At 37.4% G+C, this 21,070-nt stretch overlaps 1 protein-coding gene and 1 pseudogene across 2 annotated transcripts; both read left to right on the top strand.

Moving 5' to 3' along the window:
* Window positions 1-7,746: 7,746 nt before the first annotated feature.
* LOC149007781 (aspartyl protease family protein At5g10770-like) lies at window positions 7,747-11,918 on the top strand (annotated as a pseudogene). The gene is made up of 2 exons (XR_016175170.1): window positions 7,747-8,051; window positions 10,480-11,918. The product of XR_016175170.1 is annotated as an aspartyl protease family protein At5g10770-like (transcript).
* Window positions 11,919-17,021: 5,103 nt separating this feature from the next.
* On the top strand, window positions 17,022-21,057 carry LOC149007782 (aspartyl protease family protein At5g10770-like). The gene is made up of 2 exons (XM_089165202.1): window positions 17,022-17,267; window positions 19,617-21,057. The coding sequence occupies exons 1-2, from the start codon at window positions 17,078-17,080 to the stop codon at window positions 20,867-20,869; spliced, it is 1,443 nt and encodes a 480-aa protein (XP_089021328.1). The 5' UTR covers window positions 17,022-17,077; the 3' UTR covers window positions 20,870-21,057.
* The last annotated feature ends 13 nt before the right edge of the window (window positions 21,058-21,070 follow it).

Below are 21,070 nucleotides of genomic sequence, written 5' to 3' on the forward strand. Positions count from 1 at the left end.
TGGCAAAAGAATCCAGGTGGTGCGCCATTTTGATAGGTTGATGAAGAAATGTTTCATGACTCATTTCATCAAGAAACCAGAAGAGAAGAATGCCAACCTTGAGAAAGAACAAAATAACAATTGAACTTTGATTTTCTTTTGCTTCTGCTGAAATACCCCTTTTGAGCATGTTTATTGCATTCATTCCTTATTATCTTTCCTTATTGGATTTTGGATACTTGTTTATCATTTTATTTAATTATTAAATTGCTCTTTGTTCTTGATTTAATATTATGTACATTTATTATCATTGATAGTTAAACCATGGATCTTGCGACTGTGGATCCCACGAATTGTTAGGCGGAACCGATACTGGTGGGTGGGGTGTGACAGGCCACCTTTAGCCTAGCTTCTTCAAGAAAGATCCTGGTTTAATCTATTTGCACTGTTCAAACATTTTGATGCCTTTGCTTTATTCATTTTATCCTCTCTTTTCTAAAGTTTTGCCCTAGTTTTATATAAGCAAATTAGTAGGCGAGACTCCAATTCTTTTTCATCAGGAAGGTCAGCTTCTTCTTCCTTCAACTCTACAGCTAGGTGTTTCACCTTTTCCACTTTAATTCCCATGGCTTATTTATCTTCTTCGTTCTTAACAAATTGCTCACTTGAATTAGCCAGTAATTCTTTTACAGAGTGAGCTTAACAAAGAATTCTTTACCCTCATGAACATAACATATTGTTTTTCGCAATCTTTGACACAAAATATTGTTTTTCGCAATATTCTTTGACCTAAGGTAGGGTTTAGATTCACAAAACCAAGGTTCGAATGATCGTTTCATGTCGCCGTGTCGGTGGCTGGCGAAACCACCGACTCGGCGACATTTTGCTATATGTCGACCGAAATAAAACCCTAGGTCATTGCTATTTATCGATTGTGAGTTTGAGAGACAGAGAGCTTGTTAGAAGGACGGTTAGCTTGTTGCAGCCTTGCAGGTGTGAGTTTGAGAAACAGAGAGAGAACGGCAAAGAGGAGATCGCAGAGATGAGACCGCCAGAGATGAGACCGGCGCTGCGGCAGAGAGATCATAGAGATGAGAGAGATAAGAAGATAGATTGCAGAGATGAGAGAGATAAGAAGAGAGATTCCAGAGATAAAAAAGCACAAAATTCTTCCCTCTCTCAAGGTTTCCGTCACCGTCACCGCCAAGGTTTCAGTCACCACCGTTGTTTCTCCGACACCGCCATAGTCTCCGTCACCACTGTAGTTTCTTGAAGAAACTTACTTCCCTCTCTCAAGTCTTTCGATCTGCGGTGTGGTTCAGATGTGAGAGAGAGGCACGCATAACCGACCTCGTTTTTCTCACTCACACGCATAACACACCTCGTTTTTCTCCCCCACTCATTCTCTCTCTTCGATATTTTGAATATTTTCAAATTTTAAACTTTTGATATTTTCGAAATCTATCGCGATATATTGAATTTTTTTAAATATATCGCGATATTTCAACGATTTATCGTCGATTTTTTGTAAATTTCGTATCGATGCTCTGTGTTGTGTTGGATCCTTCCGACAGGGCGATATATCGCCCCGTATCGGCGATATATCGCCGATTCTTTTTTCTATGCACAAAACTCTATTTTTTTGCTGTCATTAGATTGTTTGGGCCTTACATAGTGAAATTGATTGTTAATAGGGTGGGTTTGTAAATTGAAATGGATGAATGAGGTGACACAATTTAAACACTTGAGCCTGCTAGGGAATATCTGAGGGTGTCAATAAAACCCTGGGAGTCACCCACCAAGTGAGTAATCAGCTTGGTTCGCTTAAGTAAGGTTCCGGTATCGAAACCTTGTGGATGCAAAAATCCCCGCTAGGAGATTCACCCACTATAGCCAGGTGTGCGACCTGAATCGAACACCGGATTAGTCAGGGCAAAGCCTTGGAACCGGGGTTGGCAACCAAAAAAAAAAAAAAAACCCTGTGCCCAAACTCGCCTTGAGCCCAACTCTATTCCAGTCCTATTTTTTCAACTTGATGGGTGGGCTTGGGTTACAAAATAATGAATCCTACCAAGGTCGGGTCAGGTTTGGGTTTAGCCCACAGGCCAATGCAGCCTAGCCCAACCAGACCCTATATAATTAATTAAAGTTATACTTAAAAATTATTGAATACCAAAATTGTATAGTAATATAATGTTGTTTAGTTGGTAAAAGATTTTTCAAGAAAAATGTCATTGGTTCAATTATACTTGATAGCAATATTATTATCACTTTTGTTTCTCACTAAAAATTAGGATTAGGGTCAATCAGGGCCAATTCAGTCCTATCAGGGGTAATCAGGCATGCCAGTTGGGTTAGGTCGGGCCAGGATTGGGGATTTTGAATCCCAATAAAGTTGGATTGGATTGGGGTTGGGTTTCAATTTCAAGGCTAGCCCGGCCCAATCAAGCCCGTTGGACGAATATTCACACATGGACAAACAAAAATGAAAAAAGACAAAATTACCCTTCCAATAGTATAAGCGGCATTAATTATATCACTTTAATTAAAAGGACCACTCAAACGACATGAAATTGACTTGTTGATAAGTTGATCAAGAGGATCATTGCCATAATGTTATTTGGTTTAGGGTTACTACTATTTTACATTTTTTATTTCTTGGTTTAAAGATTCTTTCTTTAAATTTTAAAAAATTTAATATGTACTTAACATTATTATAGGAATATTTTTATCATTAAAAAAACGATCTATTAGTAAGGAATCTAGTGGATGCATGATATGATATAGAATAATAATATTAGTCTGATCAAAATAATTGTATATCAAATTAAAAAATGCTACAAAATGAAAACTTAAAGACCACACATTATTTGACGTTATCTTTAAGGATTTGAAAAACAAGATCCCTTCTTTTCTGAATTGGTTAAACAATTTCTCAATAATTTTGTTTTCTCATCTGAATGGGTTTTCAGGATAGAAACCCAATCTTCTCCAATCTTTTGCTGTTCAGATTGATTACTTGCTGGTTTTGGTCGTTAGTATCAAAGATAACTTTAATATAAAAGAAAAAGACAACTACAGAAGCCACTTAGCATCACATGTTTCCTTTTTAAATTTGTCATGTCTCCAAATAAATTTAATTTTATGTTTTATTAATTTTGAAGGATTGACTGTTTCGATACATATCAATGCCTCAGCCGATGCAGGGTCACTCAATTGTTAAGGCCACACCTCTTAACGAAGAGGTCATGCGTTCAATTCTTGCTGATGGTATCTGTAATATCTCCATCTTTTATGTATAATAAAAACTCTTCGTATATAAAAAAAAGACCAATACCTCAAATAAGAGATTAAACATTTAAATCTTTCTGAAACCACATGGAACATCTACCTTATATATATAAAGCTTATATTTGAAGATTAATTGGGTTGTGCTGAAGTTGGCATAGACAACTCAATTCTAAAATAAAAAAATAAAAAAATATTAAAAAAAATATTTCTTAAAAAATATTTGAGAAAAATCAATTGAATTGGATAGAAGAAGTTATTTCAAATGAAGAAGACATAAAGGGAGAGCACTAGTTTTTGTTTTGGTTAAAGAGAAAGCATTAGCTCACCATACATTTGCGGCTAATGTATATATGTTGGATATTTTCTATTGGATATGTATTTCTTAAGAATCTTTCAAAAAATTATATTGAAGTGGATGTAAGAAACTATTTCAAAAGGAGAACTAATAAAGAGATACTAAAAGAGTGTTAATTTGTAATACATTAGCCGCGTGTCTAACATTTCCCGTAATCTTATCTAGATGTTTCATCTTTTCAATATCAATCGTAAACAAACTAAAAGTAATCATAATGGGTGATAAAGATACCTTTATTTTAGATTACAAACTAATGAAATTGAAAATAAGGGATGAACGATGCAATGTAGAAGGCTTCTGCATAAATAGAATTTGGGAGGCAATTTTTTTAAGAAACTTCATCGAGACAAATTTATTTATTTTTGCCTTGACCTCATGAGGCTACAAATGTCCATGGTTCCTAAACTGTCATGTAAGATGATGTGAGAATTCTAACAGTGAATAAATAGTGTACAAATTGTCAAATTTTAAGCTTCATAAATCAATAATGAATTCAACTTTAGTAAAAATTTAAGGACATTCCAAACTAATTGGCTAAAATCACTTACATCACAAAATTATGTCAAATTGGCAAGGACCCCAAAAATATCTTTTGAAAGTTACAGAAAAGCACATTATGTGAGCAAATTCTGTTAAATAGTTTCATAAGTTTTAAATTACCATTAATCTATTGTGACTTTATAGCGTTGTCCTTAGTACAATATAATCCTAAATTTAATCTTCTTTATTCCTGAAGGAGTTATTTCTCTTCTTCTTCCACTCATAATTTTATATTATTAGATTAAGATTCAGAATAATACAACTAATGCATATCTATCATTTTCTCTAACCAACTAATGGTTTTAATGAAAAAGTGGAGATTGCCAGATTGATATAACTTTGGGATGTATATATTTTTTGTCTATTATCTTGGGATGTCACTGAAATCTTTTCTTAATTTTATATTTGGGATGCATTCCCATATATGCTCGTACATAATTTCTCTATGTACTCAAATTATTACTATACATTTATCCACCGTTTAACTAATCTTGTGTTTTTTTAGAACAGAAATTCATCCAAATTAAACAGCTTTCAAACACCTTGACTATATCCTTAGAAGGGTAGCCTTATGTTATATATACGGTGATGAAGTCCTAGGGGAATCAAACTCTTGACCTCATACTATGATGCATTAGTCTTTGTCAACTGAGCCAACCCCTTGAGGTTTCACTTAACAAATCTTGTTCGATGTAATCATTAAAGGGTTGCTTAGTTAGTAATGACCGGCACATCATAGTAAAGACTACATCCTGGGTTCGATGCTTCTTGTGTATATGCAGTAGTCCCTCCCTAATATAAAGCTATAAATCCTGAGAAAAACGAGAGCTAAGAATAATATTTGATGTAATGAGAAAGAAACGAGTTCTAGTTGCCCACCAATTATTGGGACCATCTGCGTCATGATTCACAAGGTTACAAGAAGTTGGAAGCTTGTGATGGAACTTATTAGGGTTTCTTTCTGGTTGATTGCTTCTAGCTCATGGCATGATCATAAAGTCATCACCATGCATGTGAACCTTGAAGGAATATCAATCATGTGAAGAAAAAAAAATTATGATAGGAGCATCGTTTTTTAATTTGTTAGGGTTTGTTTCTATTCGATTTGAAAATGACTTTTTTTTGGTGTGTAGAAATTTGAGAATGACTAGTCACCCACAATTGGTGGTTTTCAAACCGCGTTGACTTGCTGGTTCTGTTTACACCATGGATTGCGCCCAGATTGCTAACTAATTGATTGGAAATTAAGTAGCCATTCTCAGTTCATTGAAAGTGTTCTGCAAGTTGCAGTCTTAACATATTTAAGCATCAACAAAACCCTAAAAAAAGCAAAAGGATAACACTCATATGAAGCTTCTTAGCCCTACACAATGCTGTGTGGTTTAATCATTCTTTATATATTGTGTGCTCGTTTAACAAGTCTGGATAGAAATGAGTTCCCACTGAGATGGAAAAGGCGTATAGGCCCCAGAGTGTTTTCATGCTTCATGACACAATTAGGCTCTAGCTCAAGTGGAGAGAGAGAGAGAGAGAGAGAGAGAGAGAGAGAGAGAGAGAGAGAGAGAGAGAGAGAGAGAGAGAGAGAGAGAGAGAGAGAGAGAGAGAGAGAGAGAGAGAGAGAGAGAGAGAGAGAGAGAGAGAGAGAGAGAGAGAGAGAGAGAGAGAGAGAGAGAGAGAGAGAGAGAGAGAGAGAGAGAGTATTCGATCTGCCTAACTCAATAATTAGGCATAAAAGTTATACAATGAGAACCAATACCAGAAAAGAAAGTTCAATTGGTGGTTGATTACTACCACCCATTAGTGCAATTGTCAATTTAATAAAAATGGTATGCTATGAAAGAATCTTTGTTAGGGATACTCTATCATAATTAATCAAACTATTAATGTATGGTTTTGAATCTAACATAAAGATAACTTTGAATATAACTTCAAAAAACTGGATTGGATATCATAGAGATAGATAAACTTTCGCAATAGTTACAAAATGAATGGAGCTGTCCTTTGATAAATTAGTCTTGTAAGCCAATCTATAACTTTTGACAATCTTTCTAGACTTATATGTGCCAATCCTTTCCTCTTGACTCCTAACAATCCTTCTTACAATTCCCAAAACCCAATATCCATACCTACCATCACTAGCTAATAATATTATACATAACCCACTTTTGACAGCAGTTGGCTTTCAACAAAGGTTAAGTAAGCATGTCAATTCCTTTGGTTTCCACCATTTGAGTTGATTTCAGTTAGGTGCTCATTTGAACCAAAGTCAAACCCAGAACTTGGCTTGTATTTATAACTGAAACTGAAACTGAAGCTGAACCAAAAGTGACCCAAATTTATTTGATTTGATTTAGTTCTGGTCATTTGGTTTGATATTAGTTTTAGTGCTCATTTCTTAAGGACAAGTAAAAAAAAGGTAGGAAATTAGTGAGCCAATTTAGGTCATTAATTAGTACTTTACTTACAAATTTAGAAGTGTCTTGATGGGGTGGGGGGGGTGTTTGAGATCAAATATAGATTAGTGGTTTTTAAGGTACTTAACCAATTTTAGTATCACAAGATCAAGAAGAGAATTCAGAATATAAATATTATTTAGACAAACGTTAAGTGCATATATAGTTGAACATGTGAAATGATCAATAACATGATCATGTGATTTAGACCAACATGGCTCGAAAATGACCAAAACCCAATTCCTATATTTGAATTATCAAGCACAGGTGATGCATAGATTGACTAGACACATAAACATGCAATGGAGACTAAAATTGATGGAAATAACCAAAACCCTCCAACCCATTTGAAGTATGAAATGGGTGGAGTGTCATTCACGAAAGTCCCTCCAATCCACTATAAAAGGCGAAGTCAGTCATGTCAAAGGTTTCTGTATTAGTAAAGTGTTGAAGTAGGTTTTTTACAGTCTTACCTCAATAATTTTTAGAATTCAAATCACCTCTCTCTGGAGAAGTATGTACTATTCTCTCAACGCTTGTTCACCACAAAATTAATGTGAAACTCACATCTAAATAATAATAATAAAAAATTAGAGATTCAACACTCAGTGGATCCTCCAATTTTTTTATGAAAATAGTGTTGAAAGAGGTGATCCGAATTCTAATTTTTGCTGGGGCTATTTCGAAGCCTTGAAGTGCTATAATTGTGATGAACAACAACCTACAATGCTTCTCAAAACCTAAATGGAAGAAAAAGAAAAAGAAAATTGATTGGAATGGAATGGAATCCACGTAGGATGCCAGTAAGATAACTCCAATAAAAGATTCTTTAACTAAATAAAAACAGCAGATTTGAAGTGACATTGAATCTACATGTCTTTGGGTTTTAATACCATATAGCGAAATTCCCTTCAAGGTCTCAAGGTGGTGACTCCATGAAGTCAGCAAAATCAACTTTCCATTCCCTTCTACGGTTCCACAGTGTGAAAGCATATATCCAAACAATGGGTTAATTTCAGTATTTCGTGTGGGGACAAACACTTGTATTCGACAATAATATGCACTACTGGAACTGAATATGATCACTTGAAGACAAAGGGACGAAGAGTGTTCGTATAGTAAAAGGTTTGATGTTACTTGAAAGGGTTGTTGCTTAAAAATTTCCTCTTTTTCCCTCTATATATAGACCCTGGTGTGTTTGGTTTCCAGCAGCCATAGGTTTCAGCACCCACTAATATTCTTAGCCATGGCCATTAACTCCTCCTTCGTTTTCCTTCTTCTTTCTACTGTTCTTCATTTGTTTCTCTTTAGTTGTTCAAAGAAGGTTGAGGCCAATAAATTTGAAGAATCCACAGCGAATCTTCGATTCCGGAGTCATGTTGTTTCACTCAGCTCCTTCACGGCGGAAGACGTTTGTTCTAGTTCAGCCCAAGGTGAAGGTTTCTCTTATCTTTATCTTTATCTTTGTGTTTTGCATGTATGAATCAAATTCACTATCTTCAGGTTCTGGGTTTTGCTATTCTTTATGAAAAGACAATCAAGGTTTCAATCTCTCATGCATCTGGTTCTAGGAAGCTTTTCTGGAAGTATTAAGTCATTCTCTGCAAGTTGTTTATATTTATCTGATCATTTCATGGCACTTAATTTCCTCCTGCTAAAAATTTAGATGGTTTGGATCTTTTCCAAAGCTCTGCTCTTTCATGTAGGAGAGAGTCTTTTGGTTGATGTTCTTCCATTTTGTGTTCGTTTCAGAGGAAACTATAATGGATAATGGAAGATTCAACAGTAGCCCACTACTGAGGAATCTAATTAGTTATCAAATAATTCAAGAGTAGGTTCTCCCGATAGGGTTGTTGGGGTTTGACACTAAAAAAGTGGACTTCCTTTGGTTGATGCCAGCAGGGAAATTATTATTATATTTGTATGAAGTGGGTTAGTATGGTTAGGCAGGTTTTTTTTTTTCTCTTCTGTTTTTTTGTGTTAGCTAGAAACCCTTCTTTTTATTTATATCACTCATGAGAAAATTGAAATAGAGAGCAGCATGGAACCACAGGGAAGACCTAAACTTGTGTCCTTGTGCTAAAGCCATTTATTCTAAATTCTTATTCTCAATAATTGTGGAGGCTCTAAGCTACAAAACAAATTCAATATATTTTTATTTTTTCAAATAAAGTGCAAGGTATCTAAAATTAATGATTTATGTATTTATTTTCCCAAAATCTTAAGTTTCTCATTTATTTTCAAGAGAATTATCTTGTCTTTACAAACAAATATGTAAAAAATCATGAGCACCATAGGGTACCATGGTAGAGATAAGAAAGAATAATTTTAACCTAAAACATTAAAGAAAAAGAATTTATGATGAGACGAGATTCTTACAGACTCATCATATCAGCAATGATGAGAAGATTCTTGTCATTTACCTAATATGGGAAATTGTGATAGTACAAGAATCTTATCGGATGGGTATCCATGTCATCATGGTTGAAGAGAGAGATGCGAATTGGGATCTTCTATCCTGTATAGGATTTTGCTCCCCTCACACTTCTTCATTACATATTTAGAAAAAAATTCTATCTTTAGTCCAATCTTATTTGTGCTTAACACTGAGATCCCTCTTGAATGTATTGGGGCCATAGATCAGGATAGCATGGCTCAAAAGCTTTTGGTTGGAAAGTGGATGGTGGATTATTGCTATCTTATCTTTTCATGGTTGTTAGTATGTTATTTCATTTTCTTCTCTAATTGGACAGACTAGGCCCACTTAGAAGTGATAGGTGCACCAAATTGGGCCCATCTCCAACTAATTTTGAGGTTTTGAATTGGGCATGGATGTCTCAAGCTTAAAATATATAAATTGGTGATTCGAAAAAATCCAGCCCACCAATTATCACATAGTTAATCAGGTAGTTTGTATCAAATAATAGATTTTCTTCACCCTTATTCAGTCATTATTTGATGTAAAGATCACAAACAATGGAACATAATTCCTATATTATGTCATGTATATAATTTCTGAATACGAATACTAACAAGGGAGACTAAACCTCAAGGGGGTGGCTCAATTGATAAATGAAAGATCAACACCTCATAATTTGAGGTTAAGAATTTGAATCTCCATAGGGTTGGGGGCAAAGTTGCGTAATATACTTAAATTAATATAAAAAAACTATTTAGAGGGTGTAGTCGTGGTGGAGTTCGAATGGGGAGCACATATTGCTTTCATAATATTTCTTTATCACACAATAAGAATGAGACCCATATAGGACTTACTGGAGGTTTCACCTATAAATTATTTTATTAATACTCAGATGTGAGCCGCACATCTAATGTGTGGTGCAGAAGCGTTAGAGAAACAATATTTATTCCTTTGATAGGGAGGTGATCTAGGCTTGTCAACGTGTGAGTAAACTAGCTTACACGAACCTTAGAATGGTTGATAACCTTACTTCTCAGTGGAAAGGTCGTAGTTCAACCCTTGTCGTTAGCAATGTAATATCCCCATCCCCAATTTCCCTATATATAAAAAATGCATTTGTACCCAAAAAAAAAAAAAGAAAAAAAAAAAATATAAGGGAAAACCCTTATATCGACTTCCATCGGGATCATCTCCCCGTCCGGGGAGCACTTTCCGACGGCTTCCCAACCACAAAAATACAGTGGGGCCCACAGGTGAAAAAATAATTTTTCTTCCAAAAAGTGTTTTTCACCGTAGGGCCCATTGTTTTTGTGGTCGGGAAGCCGTGCGGGAGCACTTTGTGCTCTCCGTCGGGGGAACTGATCCCGACTCCCATGCTCCACCCTTCTATCTTAAACAATTATGATGATCACATTAAAATGCAATGCTTCCTTTGTTTTCAGGTTCCCAAACTTCAAGCGGGTCACTAAAGGTATCTCACAGGTATGGACCTTGCTCACCATTGAAGGAAGGGATTGCGAAAGTACCCAATATTCTGCAGATCCTCACTCATGACCAAGCCCGAGTCAAAACCATTCATTCCAAGATCTCCAACAAAGACCCAATATCGATTCTGCAGCAAAAATTCCTGCCACCTCTGGGCAATCTCTAGGGACTGGAAATTTTGTTGTCACAATTGGAATTGGAACTCCAAAGCAAAAGTATGCAGTAGTATTTGATACTGGTAGTGATCTCACTTGGATCCAATGCCAACCATGTGTTGTCCAATGCTATTCACAACAAGATCCCATCTTCAACCCTTCTGCATCTGTCACCTATTCCAATGTCTCATGTAACTCGGCTTCCTGTTCTCAACTGCAATCAGCCACAGGTAACACACAATCCTGCAGAAACACATGCATATATCTGATCCAATATGGTGATGGATCCTACTCTCAAGGCTATTTTGTAACTGATACACTATCACTATCCACCGATGTCTTTCCCAAATTCCAATTTGGGTGTGGTCAGAACAACAATGGCCTTTTTGGTAGTGCAGATGGATTGCTAGGCCTTGGCCGCGATAAACTCTCGCTGGTATCACAGACTTCACAGAAGTATGGAAAGCTTTTCTCTTATTGTCTTCCATCATCAACCAGCTCAACTGGGTTTCTTGCATTTGGTAGTCAAGTGGGTGCATCTTCTATTTCTAAGTACACTTCACTGCTAACAGATCCAAATAACCCATCATTTTATTTTCTGAGTATGACTGGTCTAAGTGTTGGAGGAAAGAGTTTGGGTATCGCAGCTTCAGTTTTTACAACCGCAAAAACCATTATAGACTCTGGAACTGTTATCACTCGGTTAGCACCAACAGCCTATTCAGCATTGAGGTCGGCATTTCGTCAAGCGATGACGAAGTACCCATCAGCACCGGCGTATTCATTATTGGATACATGCTATGACTTGAGTAAATACACCACTGTATCAGTGCCAACCATAACATTGCATTTTAGTGGTGGTACAGATTTGAATGTTGATCAGTCTGGCATTCTAGTTCAAGCAAGCTCAAATCAATATTGCTTGGCCTTTGCTGGAAACAGTAATCCTAAGATGTGCCAGATCCTTGGAAATATGCAACAGCAAACATACGAAGTGGTTTATAATCTGGTTGGAGGGAAGTTGGGATTTGGTGGTGGAGCTTGTAGCTAGTTGGTAAAAGAGAAACGGTGTTCTTATGTTGTAACAGTTTTTCTAGTGTAGTTGTTGGGGCTGTGGCTTCTGGGTTAAACCCTCGAGCTCTTCCCACATATGTTTCTTCTGCAATTATTGTACTGGGAATGAAAATCTATTATGAGGTTGTGAATGATAAATTGGATGATTCAGGGGGGTGACACTAAAAATTCCCTAAATAATTTCTTAATTTTTGGGGGGGGGGGGGGGGGGGGGGGGGAGATAATATTTACATATAGGTTTCGCCCTTGCCCCAAGGAGAGTTTAACTATTGACTTCATACTATGTAAGGTGTTGGTAATTCAGGGGGTGATATTAATTTTAGGGGTAACACAGGGCGCTGAAAATTCCCCTAAAATATTTCTTGAATTTTTTAACCATTGCTTGAGGAGATTTTAACTCTTGACCTCATACCATGTAAGGTGTTGGATTTTGCTAGCTGAGACAATGTTTTGTGGTAAGTTTAGCTCTGTTTCCTGCATAAGAAACAGGTCAAAGGGTGCAACCAACACACAACTTGGCTCAGTTTCAATTCGGCTAACCTGGGTTGGGGATGGGGACGTGTAAGAACAAAACCAAAACCATTAGCAACTTTGTTTGGTTTTAAGATGATTGCAATTTAATTCCGTTAACAGTTTACTTTGGACACTGGGTTAATTCTGCTCTAGACTGATGTTTCCAGTTTGAATCACGAAGAAATTTTACATACAAACTTCATGGTAATTACAGTTTACTTTCCTTTAAATTATATTCCCCAAAACAGTCAGTAAGCAAAACTGATATGATATGTTATGTTTTAATATAAAAAAAAATATGAATCCTTACCAAATTAATTAGTGAGAAGATAAAAGAAAAATCTCATCATCAAATCATTCATTTAAATCCCCCAACCCCCCCTCTCTCTCTCTCTCTCTCCTGTCTCTGCTTGTTTGTGGGTGGGTGTTAGTAAGTACTCGACATTAATAAGATAAATATTTGATTTCTACAGAGGATAGAACCAAAAGAATGAGAAGGATTTGAAAAATGATGATATGGCTAATCATATTGAATCCTACAAGCATAGCAAGAAGAAGCAATATGTAATCTACAGATGGGTAAAGCAACACCGTGGTCAAGGCCTTTCAACTTTCTTTTTTTTGCTTTCTTTGTACACTGAACATTTCCCTACTCCCTTATTTACCTTTCTCAAGCATGGATTAGCTTCCACCTTTCCAGCTTCCCACAAGAGACAACAATGTTGGTCAATGCTACCTCTGGATGTTATTGTTGGCATTGTTGGAGTGCATCAATATAGCCACGACTTCAGAGAATTGAGGGCGCTTTGAGGGGCAATTGTTTCAGCATTTCATCATCAAAGATCTCAGTACTTGTGGGCAATCCTTGGGAATCTCTGATTTCAGCCCACAAGCAGCAATCCCAACAGCTGCTTGCACTGGCGAATATGCTGCATAGGCTGCCTCTCCTGTCACCATCTCCCACACCACCATTCCAAAACCATAAACATTACTCATCCATGTCTCTGTCACGTTCTCAGGGTCCCCAGCTATGATCTGTATTCAAAAGCAATAAAAACCCACAGAGCCTTTGTCAATGAATTGACCCTTCTCACCAAGCAAAACCACCTTCCCTGCTGTTTTCATTAGTGGACCATTACTGAGCAGCAGCAGGAGCACTAAAGGCAGAAAACCAGTAAAACAAGTCCATATTTTGGGCTAGAAGAATTGAAGATATTAGACAACCTACAACAGTGACCAGCCTGAGGTAGTATCTTTAGAAGACTTTCTCTTCCATTATCAAGCTTGGAGCTTAGATTTCGAAAGGTTTCACGGTTTTTGTGGGATCCACTAATTAATCCCATTTGAGTGAATGTGGCACTAAAGCGACTAAGATGATTAGTTTAATGGAAATGTCTAGGCCCTTTTCAATTTTTTTTAGTTGCAATTTTGAATATAAAGAGTTAGATGTGTTAAGAAATACAAAGAACTGGATGTATGGAGAGAAAAAGAAGAGTTAAGATGGTAATAATTCTTTTAAAATATGAAGTGTTGGCTGTAACTAAAAGAAAAAAGATTTCATAGAAGACTCCCTTGGTGTTCTTTCCAGATCCCCTCTTGAGTTGAAGGAGATTCTAAAGATTTCACCAATTTTGATTGCTTCTAGCTCATGGCATGATTATAAAGTCATCACCAGAAGGAATTCCAATCATGTAAAGAAAAAAGAAGAAGCCATGATAAGAACCTCGGTTTTTAATTTATTAGGGTTTGTTTCTATTCGATTTGAGAATGGCCAGCCACCACAATCAGAGATTTCCAAACCGCGTTGACTTGCTGGTTTTGTTTTCACCATGGATTGCTCCCAGATTGCTAACTGATTGATTGGAAATTAAGTAGTCATTCTCAGTTCATTGGAAGTGTCTGCAAGTCACTCAAGATATTTAAGCATCAACAAAACCCTAAAAAAAGCAGAAGGATAACACTCATATGAAGCTTTTTAGCCCTATACAATGTGTGGCTTAATCATTCTTTATATATTGTGGTGCTCGTTTAACAAGTCTGGATAGATATGAGTTCCCACTGAGATGGACAAGGCATATAAGGCCCAGAGTGTTCATGCTTCATGACACAATACTGACTCTTCTAGCTCAAGTGGGTTGTTCAAATTTGGTCAGATAAGATATGAGGGAGGGAGAGGTTCATGAGGTGAAACTGTTCGATCTGCCTAACTCAATAATTAGGCATAAAAGTAATACAGTGAGAACCCGAACTGGAAAAGAAAGTACAATTGGTGGTTAACTTATTACTTTCACCTTGTTGCGTTTCAGATCTGACCCTGATCCCGACTAAGGTGGAGTGACTCCCGAGCGAGGTCCTGACTATGAAGATAAGACCTGCAAAAGAAGTTAGACGCAAGCCAGCTTGGATGGCGGGCAACCGCCTCTGATGGCTATGTCAGTCGGGGATTAGATTAAGGTCCTGAGCGAGTGCTGCACAGGGATTCACAAGAAAATGTTCTTGTCTTACCTAAGGATTGAGACCTCATTATATAGAGTGAGGGTTACCTTACTTTGAACCGACAGGATCCCAAGCATTTGATCACCCAACTATTTCTGGGGTAAACCTCCTATTTGTGTCGGTGTTTCCTTCCGTGTCTTAGCGCTAATGGAGCATTCCATATTCGTAAGACATGATTGAGATAGGTCCTGACCATGTAGGCGGGTGGTCACTCGAGTAAAGATCTGATCTGATCAGCCATGTGTGTATCGACCGGGATAGCTCCCGACCAAGGAGCCGGGTGTTTACCTGGGCAAATATCCGATCCAATCAGCCATGTGTGTATCTTATTTGTAACACCACCCATTAGTGAAATTGTCAATATAATAAAAATGATATGATATACAAGAATCTTTGATACGGATACTCTATCATAATTAATCAAACTATTAATGTATGGTTTTGAATCTAACATAAAGATAACTTTGAATATAACTTCAAAAATTTGGATTGGATATCATAAATAACTTTCACAATAGTTACTAATTGAATGGAACTGTCCCTTGCTAAATTAGTCTTGTAAGCCAATCTATAACTTTTGACAATCTTTCTAGACTTATATGTGCCATGACTTTTTCTTTTCTTTTCTTTTTTCTTTGGAACCCCCATCATCTGCCATAGATGCATTGGACTCTGCATAATGTTCCTTGGGAGCCTTCCTAGCCTTAGGGAGTGGGCCCCTTGGAAGTGGCTCCAAGAAAAGAATGTCTGCCATTATGCGTGCCTAGTCTATCAAAATTGATTGATGCACTCCTTCACGTGGATCCTTTCTACCATCATAGTGGGAAGCAAAGGTGCTCCTTCTCCCTGGGCCCTATCTTGAGGATAAACAGGGGAGGGAACCATTGTTTTAGGCAAAATCATAGCAGGACCTACTGGTGGCATGAGCTGACTCCATTGATTCACCATGGTTTGGAAAGAACTCATCATCTCCACCATCTTCATTTGAAGAGCTTGTGCTTGCATGGGATCATATGTTGGGGTTGACATGGTTCCCTGCAAGGGAAGTTCCACATTTGTGGTGGTTCCTTGTTCAGGAAACTGAAGTTGCACCTCACGTAGAGGCCAGTTAGAGGTATCTTTCGATGTTCCCTCTTTTTGTGTATTAGCTTTCTTCCTTTCACGTTGATGTCCCTGAGACTTGGAAGTTGGAACCATTATTATCAGAATTGTCTCTACCCATCTCTACTATTCTTAGGTAGAAGTAGAACACAAAGGAAAAATGATTGGCTTTCCCACAGATGGTGCCAAATGTTGGTCTTGAATCTGCACTGGACCTGAGTTGGTTCAAAGGCAACCTGAGCTGATCTTAAACCAGATGTCTACACATGAAATGAAACCCTAAGAGTGGCCGCCTTTGTGGACAGGAAGCCACCGCAGACGATTAGTCAGATTCCAGATAACACAAAACCTCGTAGTGAGGAATTTAGAACTCAAGGAGCATTCAATGCTAAGAGTTTTTGTAGGAGAGTAAATGTTGTTTTCTCACTTGATCTGCCTTCTATCTTTCATCCATTACATTTATACTTAGAATCCATGATACCCTCGTGGAGAAGATTCTCCTGATCCCTTAGATTGGCATACGCTCGTTGTAGAGTTCAAATTGAATATGACACTTGGCTTGTTGCAGAAGCCAAGAACTATACCTTCTTGGAGAAGCTTCAAATGTAACACACCTGGCTTCAATTATCTAGAATATATGCTCACATTATCCCTTGATTTGACATGTAATTAATGCGGAGTTATATCTTGGTGCTGACGTTAAGTTCTCAAGACAATGGAGCAGCGCATTAAATGTCGCATTTAATGCTCTAACACATCTTGTTCTTCCCCGAGAAGTAACATCTCAAAAGGTGTTTTGGGACATCCACTCTGTAATGCAGCGTTACCTATATGGTGCTTATCATAAAGCTGACCCTTTTGGAATGTCACTTTCTCCCAGCAGTTCATTACTGTCTCTTTGAGTAAACCAATACCTAGACCATTTGTACCAAACGGTTCACCTTGGTTCATTAGCCTTATTTAAACTAGGCGTAACACATCCAAACAATGGGTTACTTTCAGTATTTCGTGTGGGGACAAACACTTGTTTTCCACAATAATATGCGCTACTGGAACTGAATAAGATGGTCACTTGAAGCAAATGGACGAAAAGTCCTCGTATAGTAAAAGGGTTTTTGCTTCAAAATTTCCTATCTTTCCCTCTATATATAGACCCTCGTGTGTTTGGTTAATTTCCAGCAGCCATAGGTTTCAGAATCCAGTAATATTCTTAGCCATGGCCATTAACTACTCCTCCTTCGTTTTCCTTCTTCTTTCTAGTGTCCTTCATTTGTTTCTCTTTAGTTGTTCAAAGAAGGTTGAGGCCACTAAATTTGAAGAATCCACGGCGAATCTTCGATTCCAGAATCATGTTGTTTCACTCAGCTCCTTCACGGCAGAAGACGTTTGTTCTACTTCAACCCAAGGTGAAGGTTTCTCTTATCTTTATCTTTGTGTTTTGCATGTATGAATCAAATTCAATATCTTCAGGTTCTGGGTTTTGCTATTCTTAATGAAAAGACAATCAAGGTTTCAATCTCTCATGCATCTGGTTCGAGGAAGCTTTTCTGGAAGTATTAAACAGGCTTTCACCTTGGTTTCATTCTCTGCAAGTTGGTTATATTTATCTTATCATTTCATGGCACTTCCCTCCTGCTAAAAATTTGGATGGTTTGGATCTTTTCCAAGCTCTTCTCTTTCATGTAGGAGAGTGTCTTTTGGTTGATGTTCTTTAATTTTGTGTTCGTGTCAGAGGAAACTATATTGGAGAATGGAAGATACAACAGTAGTCCACTACTGAGAAATCTAATTAGTTATCAAATAATGCAAGAGTAAGTTCTCCGGATAGGGTAGTTGGGTTGATGTAGCAGGGAAATTATTATTATCTTTGCATGAGGTGGGTTAGTAGGGTTAGGCAGGTTTTTTGAGTCCGGATCTACAACCTGTCAGGGGAGCTGTGCTCCTCAACGGCTTTTTCACCACAAAAACATGTGAGGTTCATAGGAAAAAATAGTAAAACATAAAAATAAAAAATAAAAACATCACCAATCTTTGTGGGTCTCACAGGATTTTTGTGGTTGAAAAGCCAACGGGGAGACGGGTTGTAGATCGGGTTTTTTTCTCTTATTTTTTGTGCTAGCTAGAATGATTTTCTTTCTTTCTTTACTCATGAGAAAATTGAAATTGAGAGCAGCATGGACCCACAATAAAGAAGAGCTAAACTTGTATCCTTGTGCCAAAGCCATTTATTCTAAATTCTTATTCTCGATAATTGTGGAGGTTCTAACTTCTAAGCTACAAAACAAATCCAATATATTTTAATTTTTTTTCAAATAAAGTGGAAGGTATCTAAAATTAATGATTTATGTATTTATTTTCCCAAAATCTTGAGCTTCTCATTTATTATCAAGGGAACTATCTTGTTTTTACAAACAGATACAAAAAATTAGTTTTCATTTTAAATAATTTTTTTTTATCATGAATAACATACCGTACCATGGTTGAGATCAAGGAAGAATAATTTTAACCTAAAACATTGAAGGATAGGAATTTGTGATGAGATAAGATTCTTATCACGCCGGTCATATCATAAATGATGAGAAGATTCTAGTCATTCATGTGACATGGGAAGTTGTGATAGTACAAGAATCTCATTGCATGGGTATCCATGTTATCATGGTTGAAGAGAAAGATGCGAATTGGGATCCTCTATCCTGGTAGAGGATTCTTCTCTCACACTTTTTTATCACATATTTAAAAAAAAAAGTTTCGCCTTTAATCCATCTTGTTTGTGTTTAGAAGTGGGTCTCCCTCTTGAATATATTGTGGCGACACATCAGGATAGCACAGGCCCAAAAGCTTTTGTATGGAAAGTGGATGGTGGATTCTTGTTGTCTTATCTTTTCATGGTTATTAGCATGTTATTTCATTTTCTTATAAAATTGGACTGACTAGGCCCACTTAGAAGTGATAGGTGCACCAAATTGGGCTAGCTCCAACTAATATTTTGAGGTTTTAGATTTGGGCATGGTTGGATCTCAAGCTTAAAGTATATAAATCCAGCCCACCAATTACCACATAGTTAATCAGGTAGCTTGTATCAAATAATAGATTTTCTTCACCCTTTTTGAGTCATTATTTGATGTAAATATCTCTAACAATGGAAACTAATTCCTATAATATACCATGTATATAATTTCAGAATACGAATACTACCAAGGAAGACCTACCTCAAGGGGGTGGTTTAATTAGTAAGATATGAACACTTCATAATATGAGGTCAAGAATTTGAATCTCCTTAAGACTGGGGGCAAAGCCTTGCAATATTGCTCCCATAATGTTTCTCCACCACAAAATATAAAAAAGCTACTCTAGTCGAAGTGGAGTCTGGATGGGAGCACATATTGCTCCCATAATGTTTCTCCACCACAAAATAAGAGTATGGCTCATATAGGATTTACTGGGGGTCCCACCTCTAAATTATTTTATTAATACGCAGATGTGAGCCATACATGAGCCACACATCTAATGTGTGGTGCAGAAGAGTCAGAGGAACAATATTTGCTCCTCTAATAGGGAGGTGATCCAAACTTGTCAGTGCGCGTGTAAACTAGCCTACATGAACCTTAGATTTATTAAAAAAAATTTTTAATAAAGAAGAAGGGAAAACCCTTATATAGCTCCCCCATTCTCTCTCTCTCTCTCTCTCCCCCCTCTTTCCATCTTAAACAGTTATGATGATCACATTAAAATACAGATGCTTCCTATGTTTTCAGGATCCCAAACCTCAAGCGGGCTACTACAGGTTGCTAACAAGTATGGACCTTGCTCACCACTGAAGGAAGGGATTGCAAAAGTACCCAATTTTCTGCAGATCCTCACTCATGACCAAACCCGAGTCAAAACCATTCATTCCAAAATCTCCAACAAAGACCCATTATCAGAATCTGCAGCAAAAATCCGTGCCACCTCTGGGCAATCTCTAGGGAATGGAAACTTTGTTGTCACAATTGGAATTGGAACTCCAAAACAAAATTACGTAGTAATATTTGATACTGGTAGTGATCTCACTTGGATCCAATGCCAACCATGTGTTGTCCAATGCTATTCACAACAAGATCCCATCTTCAACCCTTCTGCATCTGTCACATATTCCAACATCTCATGTAACTCGGTAGCCTGTTCCCAACTGCAATCAGCCACAGGTAACACACAATCCTGTGGAAACACATGCATATATCTGATCCAATATGGTGACGGATCCTACACTAAAGGCTATTTTGGAACTGATACACTATCACTATCCACCGATGTCTTCCCCAAATTCCCATTTGGGTGTGGTCAGAACAACAATGGCCTTTTTGGTAGTGCAGATGGATTACTAGGCCTTGGCCGCGATAAACTCTCGCTGGTGTCACAGACTTCACAGAAGTATGGAAAGCTTTTCTCTTATTGTCTTCCATCATCAACCAGCACAACTGGGTTTCTTGCATTTGGTAGTCAAGTGGGTGCATCTTCTATTTCTAAATACACTTCACTGCTAACAGATCCAAAAACCCCATCATTTTATTTTCTAAGTATGACTGGTATAAGTGTTGGAGGAAAGAGTTTGGCTATCGCAGCCTTCGGTTTTACAACCGCAAAAACCATTATAGACTCTGGAACTACTATCACTCAGTTAGCACCAGCAGCCTATTCAGCATTGAGGTCGGCATTTCGTCAAGCGATGATGAAGTACCCATCAGCACCGCCGGGGAATTCATTATTGGATACATGCTATGACTTGAGTAAATACACCACTGTATCAATACCAACCATAGTATTGCATTTTAGTGGTGGTACAGATTTGAATGTTGATCCGTCTGGGATTCTATTTCAAGTAAGCTCAACTACATATTGCTTGGCCTTTGCTGGAAACAAGAGTCCTACATATGTGCAGATCCTTGGAAATAGTCAACAGCAAACATACGAAGTGGTTTATGATCTACCTGGAGGGAAGTTGGGATTTGGTGCTGGAGCTTGTAGCTAGTTGGTAAAAGAGAAATGGTGTTCCTATGCTGTAACAGTTTTTATAGTGTAGTTGTTGGGGCTGTGGCTTGTGGGTAAAACACTCAAGCCCTTCCTACATGTATCTCTTCTGCAATTATTGTACTGGCAATAAAATCTATTACGAGGCTCTGAATGATAAATTGGATAATTCAGGGGTTATGCTGAAAATTTCTTAAAATAT

This window comes from Hakea prostrata, chromosome 8, assembly GCF_041222555.1.
Source record: "Hakea prostrata isolate BN-2017 chromosome 8, UWA_Hpros_2, whole genome shotgun sequence".
NCBI classification, from domain to species: Eukaryota; Viridiplantae; Streptophyta; class Magnoliopsida; order Proteales; family Proteaceae; genus Hakea; species Hakea prostrata.

Excerpts from the sequence above, each read along its gene's own strand:
- LOC149007782 (XM_089165202.1), top strand. The coding sequence starts at position 17,078 with ATGGCCATTAACTACTCCTCCTTCGTTTTCCTTCTTCTTTCTAGTGTC. Across the intron at positions 17,268-19,616 it reads TTGTTCTACTTCAACCCAAG|GATCCCAAACCTCAAGCGGG; the intron begins GTGAAGGTTTCT and ends CTATGTTTTCAG.